At 39.4% G+C, this 17,144-nt stretch overlaps 1 protein-coding gene across 1 annotated transcript in view; it reads left to right on the top strand.

The window, feature by feature from the left end:
• The window catches only part of RHOBTB3 (Rho related BTB domain containing 3), a 51,462-nt gene that overhangs the window by 1,130 nt on the left and 33,188 nt on the right, over positions 1-17,144 (top strand). Inside the window, exons 3-8 of the mRNA XM_010413128.4 lie at positions 6,905-7,097; positions 8,904-9,055; positions 9,849-9,960; positions 10,737-11,105; positions 13,377-13,489; positions 15,039-15,150. Coding sequence (XP_010411430.1) covers positions 6,905-7,097; positions 8,904-9,055; positions 9,849-9,960; positions 10,737-11,105; positions 13,377-13,489; positions 15,039-15,150 — 1,051 coding nt within the window. The remainder of the gene's footprint in view (positions 1-6,904; positions 7,098-8,903; positions 9,056-9,848; positions 9,961-10,736; positions 11,106-13,376; positions 13,490-15,038; positions 15,151-17,144) is intronic.

Raw genomic sequence — 17,144 nt, 5'->3', positions numbered from 1 at the left:
CTTCTCTTACAAAGAATAATCACATCTTAACATTATTACCTTTATCCGATAGTAAAAAAAAGATTTTGGCACTGTTGCAAGTTGTCAGCACCTTTGTTAGTAAGTGAGAAAACTTAGTTATGAGTGTGAGCAGATCAATGATTACGTAAGAAATGATACTGATAATCTAAATTAAAACATATTTAATGACTACTTAGTAGCCTTAAAAAACCCCCATCAGCTTACCAGCTTTTAGAAATTAAAACAATAATCAGTTTCAGGTCCATAATTCTATCCTTTTGGGTGATTTTTGTGCTCCTGTAAGGGAAACCTTTTGGAGAATCTGCAGGAATTGTAACAGCTCCGTGAAATACACAATCAGAAGCTGGCAATCTTGAAACTAAACAATCCAGTTTAGCTGTCCTTCTGTTTTTTATTTCTTTTTCCCAGCTGTGCTTACAGAGACCAGTTCAGATGGACTGGAGGATCCTGTTTCTAATCTGTGAAGCTGCATGTGACCTGCATGTGCAGTTTGCTGGAGTCACTGGAGCGTAGCAAAGAGTAAAATCTCCTGAATATAAATGAAGTCTGTAGGACTTCAAAAGGCTGTTTCAGAGGAATGGAGGATTGTAAAGGAGGTGGGAAGGCAAGTGGGGGTAGCTGGAGAAGGGGAAGGGAGGGGTAGATTGGAGACACAGTTGATGAGTTTTTACACTGCTTTAATTACATTTGCCCTTCTGCAAAATGAGATTGTTCAGTTCTGGAGACCTTATAATTTCTGCCCTTCAAAAGCTAGCTTGTTATTGTCTGAGTCACTGCACATCTGAGCCCTCAGGTTTTTTCCCTCTGTAAGCTAGAGGAGGCAGAAGATGTATTACTGGGAATGTTGAGGACAAATTAGCATTTTTCTCTTCATAGAAGACATCTCAGATAGCAGGACTGGACTCTGGTGGTTATTTGCAAGCAGTATCCTTGCTAGAGTAAGGCAGAACAGGACTATTTCCCATAGGTTGAGTGCTTGAGGCTTACCATGTAACAGTGGTTTATTCAGGGCTGCTCCCCTGCTAGCCTGGGGAAGCAGCACAGAACAATTTAAAATGTTGACAGATGTTGCCTCAAGTCGGATACTGCATGGAACAGGATCCCTGTTGGATGTTACCAAAACACAGAGGTGGCGGTGTGGTGGGTCTTGCAGTATTTCAGCCTCTACCATCTGAGCACAAAGGCGGATTTGTGTTTTACCTGGGATTTGTACCTCATCTAGATTAAATCCATATGATTAAGGCAAGTCAGTCCTAGACATGAACTTGGCACCTGAGTACACTGGTAGTTGGGAGTCTCAAAACTCAAGGGTGCCCCGCTGCTCTTTGTCCTTCACAGCCATCAGTCTGGAAAGGCAGTGTTGATGTAAGTTTACTGAATAGAGCTCCACGGTGAGTGGGGGGGACCCTTTTGTATGGCAGATTGTGGTGCAGTTTAAGTTTTCTTCAGTCCCAGTCTGCTGCTGCATCTGTCTGTCAGTCCAGGACATTGCTTGGCCTTTTGAGTCTGCAGGAGGGCCAGCAGTTCAGGTGTCTTTAGAAAATTAAAAAGATAGATTCATGTTTGCCAACATGCAAAACAGCATGTTGAGAGCAGCTCTCCTTCCTGAGGCAGTTGCAGGGTGGAGGATGGAAATGTTGACTTTGGGGACCTTATAATCCACGCAGATATCACAGGGCTGTAGAGACAGTAGCGGAACACCACACTTCAAAATGTGGGAGCAAAATGTCAGGGTTTCCAAGGACAGGTTGCTATTTGTATGCCACTCTCTGGGTGTGCCATTATGGCTTGCCGTGTCCGGCACTGCTCTGGCAGAGCTGTGTGCTCTATGCAGGGGACAGCTGGACAGTGCACCCACATCCTTGTAAATCATGTGGCTTCAAAGCATTTTCTCAAAAAACACACACCTAGGATGAGAGGAGACATAATGAACTAGGTAAAAGACATGTGTGCTAACATCTCTGCTGAATATTGTGATTTTAATAGCTGATCAGCTCCTATGCATGCTCAAGCTGTTCTATTGTAGGTCATATTGAAAAAGAATGTCAGAGTTTTTCTAATTTTGGAGGGGCAAACCTCTGTATGGAGCTAGTAACTCACAAGGAGTACCTTCCAAGAGGAATTTTAAGATTTGCTTTGGGAAAGGCTGCTTTAATAAACACTCTGTATTAGATTTGACAGTCTTCATGACTGAGATGACATTTTACTGACTTGCATGAATTTTGCAATTCCACTTAACACTGAATTTTTTCATGCTTCTGCAGAAAAAGTGCAGGCACAATTTTTAATATCTGGTGACAAGTGACTCTTCTTCAAGTCCAGAATTAAGCACAGAATAGAAGCTGTAATTCGTGTTTTGATTCATTTAATTACAGCGCTTGAAAATAAATGGCAAAATAAAAATTTCTTTCTAAGTGTTCCCTACTTGCGGTAACTCTTGTTTTCCCCTCTCTTACTCAGATCAATACCCTGAGGATATGAGAGTGTTTCTGTCTTATCCTGGGGGTCTTGCTGCCCTTTTTGACTTTTTCTACTATGAGCCACCTGGTTTTGGTTTGGTTTTGTTTTTATGGCTTTGGTTTGTTTGGTTGATTTTTCCCCATGGAAGCAATACCCCCAGAATTTTTTTGGTTTCCCCTATTCTATAAAAACTGCTCCGTTTCTAGAGAATTACTAACATCATCAAGTACAGAAATGTTACAAAAGGGGAAAAAAGAGAGCTGGGTTTTGGAGATTGCCTTGTGTTGGATTAGATAGTTGCAGTGGTGCGGATTCTCTGCTGCATCTTCTCAGAGCCTTGCACAGAGCTGCAGATCTCCATGGGGCTCACTAGTACATAAATATATTAACTGCAACTTAAATATATTAAATACAATTTCGAAAAGCTGTTCTATGATTTTTTTTTTCCTAATTCTCTCTTACAACTTTCTCATTCTCTTAGTCTATTTGTATTTTTTCTTGTCTGCTTTTTTATTTACTGCACCAACAGGAGTAGTCACTTGAACACTGTGAGCTTTCTTATGGCAACGGTATCATCCATAGTGTAGTTGTCTGGCTTTTTCCTCTTTATCATAATTCTTGTGCCCCTTGAGCTGCCAAGGCTGGCCAGTCCTTATCATGTCTAAAGGTAAAGGAATCGGATCCACTTTTAGATTTCATTTACTATTTTTAGAAATCTAGACAAATTACTGCTTCAGTAAAAAATGACAGCTTGTAACTTTTCATTTTTCAGAATGTCATCCCTTCTCATTTTTAAACTTGAATGCCTGAAGTGGCAATTTACAACAAATGATCATATCCTGGTAAAAAATACTATTAAATTAATTTATGAGAGGATGACACAGGCCAATATGAGCTTCCTTTGTTTTGTGGGGGGGACGTTTAGGGGGATTTCTGAAGAAGATACTTCCATCTGTGCTGCAGATTACTTATCTGAGTAGGTTCAGGGGACTAGTAAATTGTAGAGGGTACGCCCATAAAATTTGCCCTGCTGCACACCTGATAAGAAATTGCAGAGGAATCTTGAAAAAAAATGGGGAAGGCCCCAGATACGTGGTGTGGAGAGCATCAGTGTGAAGAAGGTTTTGGTAGTGGAGACTGGGTCTGTAAAAGGATCATAGGGAGGGATAACTCCCCAATATTCCCAATGCAGCTCTCTTGGATACTGAGGAAATCCCAAGGGAACTTTCCTAGGGGGTGGCCAGGCACCCTTGTCCCCACAAAGAGTGGCTGGCATTGCTGCTGCCTCAGATCAAGGGCTGGGTGGACATGGGGACACTTACGAGCAGATTTCAGAAAGAGTGTGGGCATTGCAAGGGCACTTGTGTGAGGAATTTCATTGCCATTCCAAAAAGGCATTCATAAACCATTTTTAACAAAGCAAGTATTGTTGTCTTGAGGGTTCATGTGATTTTTGTAGGAAAACTGTATCTTCCATGCCTCTGAAAGCTTTATTTTCAACACTGAATCTTGAGAAGTATAATTTACTAATGGCAAGAATATGTTATGAGACACTTAGAATGAAGGCATGCAAGGAAGGATGAAGCTTTTCCTGAGTGGAACAACATCTGAAGTATAATTATAATTATAATTAATAAGGTCATATTAAAATAAACTTAGCTGTGCAGTTACTTTTTCCTTTTGTCAACGGCTGACTTGGGAAACAAAGCAAGAAGCATGATGAGGAGTAGCTGTTACACAAATTTCATGGATGGAACCTGAAATTAAGGTTGTTCCTGAATCTGAACTGATGTTCAGATTCAGAAGAAATTCCGTCTGTCATTTTTGCATAAAGGTTCTCTAAAAGCGATAACAAAGGAGGCTCCACATGCTCTGCATGTGCAAATAACCCATTGTCAGAGATATTTTTGGAGGATTTTCCCAACACATTAGATTTAGCTCTGTTGTACCCTTGAGTGAGTGAAAAACAACATACGGCAAAAACAATATACAAACTATACACAAATATGGTATTAATACACATTAAATTCCTTAAGAAGTTTCCATAAGCATTTTTTATTACTCATGCTTAAAGTTGAGCAGTTACCACATATTTGTCCACCTGTGCTCTGCACTTTGTTTATGATACCACCAATTGTCTCCAATCTTTTAGCAATGGGCAGGTACAAACCTGGGCTGACCTTGAAGAGTGTCAGCTGGAAGGAAATTGCAAAGGAACAGATGTGCTTTCTGTCTGCCAACAGAACAAAACAGATAAATATTCTATGTTATTTTTGGGTTGTACTGTATTTTTCCATTAAACCTTTGTTGTGTTAAATGTATACAACTCTATTAAAAATTCTCCATTGAGGTCTTCATCAGCTAAAAGATACTAAAGCTGTCCCTTGAAAACTTTCAATTTTTGCCTGCTTGTGTGACCATGTTCTCCAAATGTCCATCTAGACAGCTGTCTCAAAGCACTGTAGCTGGTAGTCTTACTGCTAGAGGTACTAAAGGTGCATTTATGTGTGAACGTTATGCCATTAACTGGGCCTAAATGATTGTATTAAGTGCTAGTTGAGACTCTCCTTAGCCTGGGATTATAATAGTCTTTAGCTGGTTGTCTCAAAAAAACAACTATCAAGAGCAGTGCACTTGACCTCCTCTCTTGTCAACATGGTTAATTATCTAAGAGCTATTCCTGATAAATTGTTAATTGTGGTTTACTTATTGCAGAACAAAAGCTTCTATTACAGAGATCAGTGGGAATGCCTACTACAATTTATTTCCTGATTTATTTTTTTGTGAGGTCAAGACCTGAATTGGGAATTATGTGCACTAACAGTTCAGGTAAATATTTGCTGACTTTGACGTCCATCAAGGTCATGCTACTTCTTGTAGTTAAGAGCATTGCAGCAACCTCATTGTATTTCAAACAATGACCCTTTTGAAATGATCAAAAATAGTTAAGTTGACAATGCAAGCCACATCACTTGTTGATATTACTAATCTTTTATGTATTTGACTCCCATTTATAATGCTTTTATTTTTGTGACTTGCTTTTCAAAATTTGCATTGATCCCCCCCAACTCAAACTTTGAGTTGTGCCCTTTTGTTACTTCTTCTGTGCTCACTTATTCCTGTTTTTCACATCATCTTTGTTTCATTACTGCTGATTTCCTTTTTCAAGATCCCAAGTTCTTCTAGTTTTGCCTCATGATATGCAGGGCTGTGTAGAATGACAGAATCACAGATTGGTTTGGGTTGTAAGGAACCTTAGAGGTCCCCTCATTCCAACCCCTCTCCCATGGGCAGGAACTACTTCCAGTAGACCAGATTGCTCAGAGCCTCATCCAGCTTGGCCTTGAACACTGCCAGGGATGGGGCACCCACAGCTTCTTGGGGCAAACTCTGCCAGGGCCTCACCATCCTCTAAGTAAAAAATGTCTTCCTTAAGTTCAACCTAAATCGACCCTCCTTTAAAACCATTTCTGCTTGTCCTATCACAATAGGCCCTGCCAAATAGTTTGTCCCCATCTTTCTCATAAGCCCCCTGAATATCTATAAATAGAAAAAAAAAAAATCTTGGTTCTAAGAGGTGATAGTATTTTGGGTTATCAGAATTGTTTTTTGGTTCTCTGGACCAGTTCCAGATTTCTCTCAAGAGTTTTCAATTCAGCATACATTCAAAGGTAGGGCTATCCCAGGTATTTATGAGCTATCTTCAGGTGAAGCAGAAGTTGTGGAATCACAGCTCCATGACGAATACACAAGTAATAAACGTATATTGCATGTGGATACAGCACAGTTGGAAATTGACAGGGTATCAAACAATTTTAGAGGTTAAGTCCTCAGCATGAGCAATGAAAAATTGAACGTGAAATTGAAAAAAGAAGTTCAGGTATGTGATTGAAGTCCTTATCCTGAAGACATTAACACCTGGTAAAGCTATGTGGAAGCTCTTGTGAAGCAGATAAAAATCACACTGAATTACTGAGTTTGTATTTAACAGTTCACAGGTACATGGGATAGTTCTGTGTAACCTTTTCCCTAAAATGGTGTGATTAATAATGTTTTTGTATGAATAGCTGAAAACCTCTACCACTGAAGGTGCTTTTATTTCCTAAATGAAACAGTTTTAAAGTTAAGTATTTAAACCAGCAAAGTTTCTTCCTAAAAGAAATATACCCAGATAAACTATATTTTCAGTTCTTCTTGCAGAATTCCTGAAATCATGGAAAATATTTGTGATTTATTCTAACAAACAACTTGCTCTCCACACAAGGAAATTGCAAAGCATGAATTCTGCTCATTGTTGCATGTTCTTCAGATAAGATCTAATCAGCCAAAAACACTTATGTAAAGTTTTGCATTAAGAATATTGAATATTTAGTCTTTTTCTTTATAGACAGTAAATTCTTGATCAGTGTTTTTTTCTTATTAGGATATATTTGACAGTGACTGGTACACGTCCTGCAGGCTCATTGGAGGAGCTGATATTATTGTGATTAAATACTCTGTCAATGACAAGACTTCATTTCAAGAACTAAAGGACAGCTATGTCCCAATGGTAAAAAAAGCATTAAACCACTGCTCAGTTCCAGTAATAATTTCTGCTATTGGTGCAAGAAAAAATGGTATGTATCCAGCCTCCTGTAACGACAGATAAAATCTCATTTGGAATTTGGGTACAGTGTAATTTCAGTAGAAGTTGGTTGTTTTTCCAAGTTGTTAACAGAAACAATTAGTCTGTCAGGATGACAGTAATACACACATGTATTTTGGCTCTGTAGACTGATGTATTGGCTAGAACATTGTGCTTAATTAACCCCAGTGATGAAAGGCAACCTATCCTTCTTTGACCTCTGCGACGACTTTCTTGTGGAGCCATCACACATGGCGATTAAATCCAGTAATTTGGATTAAGCAACATATATTTGGGTATAAAATATGTCAAGTGTACAAGATCAAAATTCTATCCAGCAGTCTGCAAACACTGGAGAATGGGTGGGAAAAGCCTTGAAATTCTCTGGGATTTTTTTCCTAAAGTAATGAATGAAAAACACAAGCCTGGCTTGTCTTTTACTTTATGACACTTGACTAAAACAAGTGCTTCTGAGCATCCCTCCTTTTAATGAGTAAGGGACGCGAAGAGTGTAGATGTAAACATTTATTTTATAATGTACATAGAAATATTCATCCATATGAGTATATCCTCTGTGGATGGAATGCTCAGTTTTGCCAGGGTCAACTTATAAATCTTCTAGCTCAGTGACTGATAAAGGACAGTTAAAGATCTCCATAACAGTTAAATATTTATTTTCTTCCATTTAATAATTCACTGATCACAACCAAAAGCTTTTATGCTCTCATTTATACAGGAGTAATAAATCTCCCATTCTAAAGGCAAGATCTTGGTAAATTGTTTGTCTTCCCAACCCTTTTCTTACACTTAGTATTTAAGCACAGGATATCACCAAACTGAATGACTCCTCTAGTGGTTTTTTTTTTTTTTCTTTTCCACTTAGTTTTTTCTGTCTTCCTCTTTAAATAATGTGGTCATGGGAGACATCAGGCTGGATCTCTGGGTTTGCCCTGGGACCTGTCAGAGCAAACTGCTGTGCACACACAGAACCCTTTTGTTTCTAGGAGGTATTTGTGAACACAGCAGTTTGCTCATACAGATTACTAAGATCTTAATCCTCTGTAGTGGTAAATGGCGCTGCCAAAACAAATGATCAGAAAAAAAAAGAAAAAGCTCTTTTAGTACATGTTATCCATAGGTCTAGGCAGAGGACATTAACATGGAGCATGCACAGCACGTTTGAAAGCACATCCATGGCTGGCAGGTTCTTACTGTCATTGAGCAAAGCTGACCCAGTGTGGCTAAAAGACTTTTAACATTTAACTGGCATAATATTAAAAGTTCCTAATTTGTTTTTTAAAAAATGTATGTAAAATATGTGTAATTAAATCAGATCCTGCAGTATGTACATACCCATCAAAGGTTGGTCTGGAGTGGAAATTTTCCTTTTCCATTTCTGTGTGTGCTTCCTGCATGGACAGGCCACAATAATTCAACAGGTTTAAGGGTGTCATTCATGAATGATAACACCTGAAGGCTAGTACAAGACCTGGGCATGCAAATGTAATGAGCCAAAGCCAAACCTGGCTTCTGGAAGTCTGGCTGGGCTTTTCCACCTTAACAAAACCAGTAAAGTAATGCTAGTGTAATGTGTATTGAGGTTTGTAGAGTGACTAGTATTTTGAACTGATTAATAAGAAGTTGGGTTTTTTTTCTGTAATTACAGATTTCTTACTATAAAATTACTGTTTTCATTTCCCTCTTTGTTCTCTTCTAAAATAACTTTACAGTTATTTAGGAATCAAAAAATTCTGCATTATTTGGCCAAAATGGGTTTTTTTATTACTTTTTACCCCAGGAGTGCCTTGCACCTGTCCCCTGTGCACTTCAGACAGGAGAAGCTGTGTCATGACCTCTGAGGGAGTTCAGCTTGCAAAGGAACTTGGAGCCACTTACCTTGAACTGCACACTCTTAATGACTTCTACATCCAGAAATACTTTGGAGGAGTGGTGAGTGAGAATCTGCTGGTTTGGAAGCAGGTAGAACACAGAGGGAGTGCATGATTGATGTGAGGGCTTTAGAGAACCAGCGGAGGCATACCGTGGGCTCTTCCACTGAGTGCAAGTTCCCACTGATGCAAGATTCAAGTTAGAAAGAAGTTCTTCACTGTGAGGGTGGTCAGACACAGGAACAGAATGGTCAGGGAAGCTGTGAGTGCCCCATCCTTGAAAGTGTTCTTGGCTGGGTTGGACAGGGCTTGGAGCAACCTGGTCTAGTGGAAGGTGTCTCTGCCCAGGGCAGGGGGATTGGAACTCGATTGTCTTCAAGGTACTTTCCAAGCCATTCTAGGATTCTATGATCCTGTGATGCTATCTGAATTAGCAGTACCTAAGTTGCTCTGGTTTTAACTAGGAAGGTTTAGGAAAGCCATACGACACACTGCAGTTTTCCACTTGTATTTCTGTCCTTTTATCTTAACACCCAACTGAACGAGGCCACTTCACAAGATACAGTCAGCATCTAAAGAGGTTGTTAAATTGAATATCTTTGTGTCTGTCATTTCTAGGAAGATGAAATACCCAAAAATTAGCTACAATCATTTGAATAAATCATGTTTTAAATGGTACTAATTCCATCTAAATATGGTAGCTTCTGCTAAGGAGTGTTGGGACTCTCCTGGATGATTCGTAATAGTGTCAGTAGCTTTAGCGCTGAATACAGAACCTGTTATACTCCTTAATTTGACATCTAGGTTGTTATTAAACAACAAGGGTTTTTAAAAAAATGTATTTCTTGTCTTAGTTGGAATATTTTATGATCCAAAGTTTGAATCAGAAGTCATCTGAAAAAATGAAGAAAAGGAAAAAGACACAGAAGTGCCATCGAGTCCAACCACCTCTGCTTGAACAGCCAGGTGCTCACTCATGTCTGGTCTCTAGTATCATTCCTTATGTGTGTCACTTTCTATGCACAATTAATATTTCTTATTGCAGTTTTTACTAACAATTGTTCCTGTGAGCTGTGCTATCTATTGTCAGTTATTCTGAGTATGTTGCATCATCTTTTAGTGATGGTTTAATTAACTTGAGGAGAATTGTATGGCAATATGTAACATTGCAATGGATTTCTAGTTAATTTTAGATATAACTAATAGCGGTTTTCTGGTGGACTTAATGAATAGCGAAAACATGAATTAATAAAGTCCTTACATAAAAGGCTTGTGGACTGATTACAAAAGAAAGCTGTTAGTGCATGAATTACTATTCTACAGCATCAGCAAGGGAGAGAAGTATGCACTTTTATGTGATTTCTGACCATATGATGCATTTATTCTGTGAAATAATTACTGACAAGTAGTTATCTCTAAATTTGTAATTGTCTCTTCTTGTGTGTTCTAGAAATTTGCTCAGACCTCTTAGATTTGGGATACACAGTCAACATTTCTTTATAGTGTAACTGTCTATAGAAGGTTCATGGAAGGACAGGCACTTACTGTGAAATTAAGTATTTCTTAACTTATTTACTGTACCAAGTATTTCCATTTTTAGAGTATTTTACTGAAGATAGTCGAACTGCATATAAGAAATTTTCTCATTGAATACCTCTTTTAAAAATTGCCCTTTGTTTGATAAGGTCAGTTGTCCTATGATTAACACTTGCCTAAGTTTTACAGCCTGACTTCTTTTGCAGAAAAAATGCCGATCCTGAAGGGTGAAGCCTCGCACTACAACGCAGACCTGCACAACCTGCTCTGCTGCTGCCAGTGCGCAGATGTGGCCTTCTACCCCGAGGACCTCAGCAGGGCAGTGGAGGCTCACAAGATCATCCTCTGCTCCGTCAGCCAGCTCTTCATGCTGCTGTTTGGGGTGAAGAGCCCATCTGACGCCCACGATGCCTCCATCATGCAGCTGGCACAGAGTCTCTTTGCGGTGGAGGCAGGGGATCCCTTCCCCTCATCCCCCCGTGGTGTCCCACCCTGTGTCCCACCAGTCAGGGTGGTGGTGAAGGATTCTGTCTTCTGCTCTTGTCTCCCAGACATCCTCCACTTCATTTATTCAGGTACCTACTGGGAACAGGTCTGGCTACCCATTTCCTATCCTCTCATGAAGGAGTATGTGCATTACCCTAAGGAACATGGGTTTGCTGTCGCGAGATGATGTTTCACCATGTTGCCACACGTATTTTATCCTTTGTGACTATTATGGACAATGGAAAAAAACCATCACCTAGATTTAACAAAGATTAAATTAGTTGTCATTCCAGACTTAATGGGCCTAAATTAAATTAGTCCATAAGCTAACATCAATAACATTCAAAATTTTGCCAAAAAAAATTTGGAGTTCGAGTCATTTTCAGATCCTAGGCTCTTAAAATGTTGTAGGTTCTAAACACAAGAGCAAGAGTGCAGAGTTACTTAAGAAAACCCAAGTAATTTTTCTTCTGGGTATGGTGCTGCTGAAGAGAAAACAGTGGTAAATGGTGGGAGTCTGGGGACTTCCAACATGTTGCATGAGTTTTGTTACCAGTTTGTACAGACTGTGACCTCACCTACGTAATGCCAGCTATTAAAATGGCACTGATATTTTTTTCACTTTTCAGATGTTGCTTAGAAACCCTCAGCTGAAAAAGTTGGGGTTTTTTACTGGAAGTAGAAATACCTGTTTGTTCTTTAAAATTATTTTTCAACTTGTCAGAGAATCTTTCAGCTTTCAGTTGGAGTCTGCTCATCAAAGGCATCCCTTTCAATTCTTTCCAAAACAGTGACAAACATTAAGAACAGATGCAGAAGTTTTTCACGGTGAATGGATTTTTTTTGGTCTCATTTATTGGAGACAAGGATAGGGGATTAAAACTGGAATTTCAGCAGGTGATGGATAAATACAGTATTTTTAATTAATAGAATAATTTGGGTTGGAAAAGACCTTGGGATTATCAAGTCCAATCACTAACCCATCACTGCCAAGCCCATCACTTAAACCATGTCCCCAGGTGTCACATCTTTGAAGTGCCTCCAGGGATGGTCACCCCACCACTTCCTTTGGCACTTTGTTCCAGTGCTTGGCAACCCTTTAGGTGAAGACGTTTTCCTGATATTGAATCTAAACCTCCTCTGGTGCAACTTGAGGCTGTTTCCTCTTGTTCTGTCACTTATTACCTGGGAGAAGAGACTGACCCCAACCACAACCTCCTTCCAGGCAGTTGAAGAGAGTGACATGGTCACCCCTGAGCCTCCTTTCTTCGAGTCTAAACATCCTTGTAAACATCTTCATCTGTTACCATCTACAACTTGTGTCTGCTGCCTTGTATGCACTAATTTCGCTTTTTCACTTTCCTTTATGTCAACCAAGGAGCTGTGAAACTGTGCAGTTGCAGGCAGAGCTCTGCTTTAGGTCACAGGTCCCAGCATGAGGGGCATTGGCAAAAGTCCTTGTGCCTTTTGGTGCCTCTGAGAGGTGATCATGTCTTTTGAAGGCATGTGAGGTATGGGCTGAGAAAAGAACAAATAATGAGTTTTCAGGTTTCCAGGACTGTGACATGATGCCCATGAAGTTATAAACCAGTGTGGTATAGCTGGGAGCTGACTGAGCTGAGGATGCTGTGTGCTGTAGGTGCTGATTTAGCCTCTCGACAGCAGAGCATCTTCAGGGCTGTGCTAAGTTGGTCTTGGCACTGAGCTTTATCTATTTCTGTGTTCTTGTCCTGGGTTAGAACTGAAAGTTACCACAAAGCCCCATGGTGCTTTTGAGACTTACTCCAGTAAAATGCATGAAGATAAACTATCTTTGTTTTAACTCTCTTCATTTTCCCAAGAAAGTTATTGAGACACCTCAGTGAGTATCATGGCTTTGACTGTGAAAACAAGAATAACAGAAATTCTACTGCAAACTTTGTGCTGATTTTAGCTATGAGGACTCAGAATGTAACTGCTCATGAAGTTTTTGTGGTTCAGTCACCCAGAGAACAATGCAGCCAGCAGCAGGGGCAGAAACTAAAGAACTTCCACAAATATTGAAACACTGAGGATTACTTTTTTCTGAATCTCTACCTGCAATATGTAGTGACTGAACTGGGAGGAATTCAGAAACTGAGTTTGAAAGCAAGGGAGACGCTCTAGTCTGTTGGTACATGGTTGCACTATAAAAAGTACCATGGAAGTTTTAATGTGCAAAACTGCATCTTTCCCCTGCTAAAAGCAAGGATCTGGCTGATTTATGTACAAAAATCTACCATTTCTGCAGGATGTGTTTGGCATTGATATCACCTTTTCTCTGCCTGCTGAGGCCCATGCTTTGTTGATGTATAATCCATTTCTCCCTGCTCCTGTGACAGGTGCTTTTCAGTGGGAACGATTAGAAGAGGACATAAAAAAGAAATTGAAGGATCCAGAAAAAACAGAGCATGTGCTTGAGAAAGTTAAATGTATCCTGAAAACTCCAGGGAAGGTACATCTGACTCCCTTGGGGTCACCGTTAGTTACTTAAGCTCTCAAGAAATTGTTTTGTAGGCAACGGTCTCTTGTCAGTCTTTGTTTTAAAGTCATTTTGGCTTACACAGCTTGTGCTTTTCATGTTTTCAGTGGCTTGTTTGAAGAAACGTACACAGTTATCCTGATGTAACATGCAGAATTAACATAATTGGTAAAAATCACACAAGTACGTATTCTAAAAGGATTAGTTGTATTCACAGCTTTCTGGCAGTATGATTATGGGTTGCTAATTCCCATGTAATAGAGGCTGCCTAGGGAAGATTTGCTCCTGAACATATGCCAAAAGTTGGGATTCTGCAGTAGATCCAGAAGGGTAGTTTCTCACATAAATGTTGTGATATGGAAAGCCGTCTATAACTCAGTATAGTTCATTCAGTAGAAGACCTCACAGAAAAATGTAACATATCATATTATTAAGTTAATAAAAAGTTACAATGTAGAATTAGTTTTAATATAGAATTAGTTTTTATAGACATTTGCTTGTGGAGCTTATACTTTCCCTAATATTATAGAACTTGCTCTAATGATTTCTGTCTGTTTAGATGGGAAAACCTCTCAGATTCTCTTGAAATAACACAATATAAGGATCAAAAATTTACTGAGCTGTTTTCAGCTTCTGACTGCTCTGTCTTAGGCTTACCAGCCCTTAGTGCCCACAGCTAAAACATTTATAGGTTTGGACTTGGAGAGTCTGGAGACTTTTGAGATACTGAGCCTGCACTGTTGTCACTTTTTTTTTTTTTTTAATGCCTTCAGGGTACTCTTATTTCATTTTTCTTTGGAGGCCAAAAAAAGGAATTGTGATTTTTCTTAGTAAAACTAAAAATTGATAAATTTAAGATTTTAATCATAAATTCATCTAAATTTCACTTGTCACAATCTAGCAATATGATTTTAATGTTGTTCCTTTTGGCAGCTTTGGATTACATTTTTAAAGTAAGAAAACCAAAACAGAAAACTAGCTGGGAGTATAGGGCTTTGGAGGGTCTTGACACCACCAGGTTACTGTAAGAGGAGTCTGTGCTCCAGCCTGTGAGCTCCCCCTGCCTCTGTGGAGGAAATTCCAGGGCAATATAAAGAAACACAGAACTCTCACCTGCCTTGCATCTGTAGAGAGCATCGTGCTGGGGGGCGGATGTGCGTCCCCTGCTACCTCCAGAGACCTCAAAACTCATTTTGCTGCAGTGTTGGGTCTCAACAGGGAATGTATGAAGAAGTGTGGACTCCAGAAAACTCCAATGAAGCCCAACCTGTCTGGTCGGGCTGGATGGGGGAGTTTAGTCAAAGGCCAAAAAAGGCAAGAGCTGAGGTGTGACTGTGGGGAAAAAAGAGACCCCTCAGAGCTGCTGCACTGTAGGGAATAGGAAATTAAAAGATAAAAGGTGATTGCAGAGGAATGCACATGTGAGAGGCTGTCGTTTATTTTCCCATATAAATGATGTTCCATAATATTTAGTTCTGTGGGCTGCCACACGACAGCTCTTTATTACCAATTTATTTTTCAGCTAAACACTGTAAAGGAGTGCAGGTCACACGAGATAAAACGGCTCTATAATACATCTCTCAGGCTGTTCTTTAACACACCTGTCCTGGCTGATGTCATCTTCAAAATACAAGGTAAGATGCCTCTGCTCCCTTTGCCTCCAGCCTTTGTCCTTTTTCCCCTCTTCAGGAGTGTGGGGCATAGAGGTGATCATGTTCTATGGAATCAAAGCTAAAGAAATGTGAATGCTTTGCTGTCACTCTGGAAAGCAGGGAAAGCTTTCCCTGTGGATGCTCTGTAGCACTGTCCACTTCCAGCATGGTTTGCCTGGGCTGAGCCTATAGGAATTCCCTCTGCCTGTCATGGTAGACTGTGCCATCCTGATTGACATTATTTTTTATTCTATTTTATTCTGTTTTGGTTTACTCCATTTTGTTTTGCATTCTTTCATTTTGTTTTACTTTGTTTTATTTTATTTTATTTTATTTTATTTTATTTTATTTTTTAATCTCACTCCAGTTCCCAGCTGCACAAGCACTAGAACATACTCAAGGGCTCTGCCCAACATCACACCTTGGAGAGGCATGGGCTCCACCTCTGTGCTTGTCACCCTCAGTGAAAAGATCAGAGATGGTGGTTATTGACTCCTGCCCAACATCCCTCTCTCCGTCTCAGGCTGGTGCTGGCTGTGGAAGCACCCTTCTTGTTCCCCCAGAAGCTGACAGGGACTGGATTCACTGTCCTTGCTACCAGGGTTTGGTGACCTGCAGATCTGATGCCACTGACATTCAGCACATTTTACTGCCTGATGTGCTGCAGTGTCAGGATTGAAATTTTTGTCTGGAAATTAAATGTGCTCATCCTTACGATAAAATATGCAGTGGGAGAAACATGTTGCATGCTTTTGTAAGAATAAGAATGAGATGGTTTTTAAAAGTTAACACTATTCTCTGTCCATCCTCACCCTTCATGTAGAAATGGCCTGCTAGAATTAGACAGTTGTTTAATTATTTTCAGATGTAAATCTCAGGGCCAAATATGAAGCATTAACTCCTCAAGCATAAGCACACAAGGGCAAGCAGACTCCTTCTAGATGGTCTCTTTAATACATGGAAAAAAATTCCACAAAAATATCTTTGAAAAGGAGAGGGAAATACTGATGTTGAGCTCAATGACGTGAACAATTCACCTCAGTATCCCACTCCTTCAAAAGGCTTTGTGGGAAGTTGATGAAACCAGAACAACACTATATATTTCACAGAAAGAAAACCCAAATCCCTGAATGGGTTGACAAGAATTTTAAAAAAGCATGCTGATCCATTAATAAAATATGAATTGTTTTTCTTAATGCTTGATACATCTTCCAAATGTTTTTCTCTAATTCATCAATCACAAAAAATGTATTAAATAACTACTAAGAGAAATTGAAGGCCTTAGTCTTAACTAGACAAACAAATTTGTACATTTTTGAGAAATTCCTTGGATACTTAGCATTGCTTTGAGCTTTCTAACTTACAGAAGTAGGGGAGTCAGGAAAAGTGGGAGCCCATTATATCTGTGTAAAGACACAGAACGTGACTGAGCTTCTTAATTAGTAGATGAATGTCCATTCACAAGCACATACAGAACTGCATGTGTATTTTACATCAGAGCAGCATCATGTTACTACAGACAAACTACAGAAATTTGTAAATACTACATATTTACAATACATAAAACTATTGACAAGTGTTCTTTCCATATAGACATACACACACATATATGTGTATATATATATATATATATTTTTTTTGTATGCAGCTTAGACATTTTGGAAGTAGAAGCACAGGGGAGTAGAAATACAACAAAAGACAAAAATGCCAGAAGGCTTAAAAGAATTACTCAGGTGCCAGTGTTGTGGTTAAAGACATAATTAAAACAGCAACTTCTTTGTAAGTATATACAGTATATTTATCTTGCATGTCAGTTGATCTGTTTATTATAATTTTGATAAAAACATTTACATCCAACTCTAAATGCTCATTTTGGTTTTGGTTGCTGTCCTGACTGGCACTTGCTTGACACTTCCTTGCACGTGGAAATGGACTGCTCAGTCCACCTGGACTCTGCAGCCTGAAAGGCCTCTACC

The sequence above is a fragment of the Corvus cornix genome, chromosome Z (assembly GCF_000738735.6).
Source record: "Corvus cornix cornix isolate S_Up_H32 chromosome Z, ASM73873v5, whole genome shotgun sequence".
NCBI classification, from domain to species: Eukaryota; Metazoa; Chordata; class Aves; order Passeriformes; family Corvidae; genus Corvus; species Corvus cornix.
The sequence above is the reverse complement of the archived record's forward strand: the minus strand, read 5'-3'. Positions and strand labels throughout refer to the sequence as shown.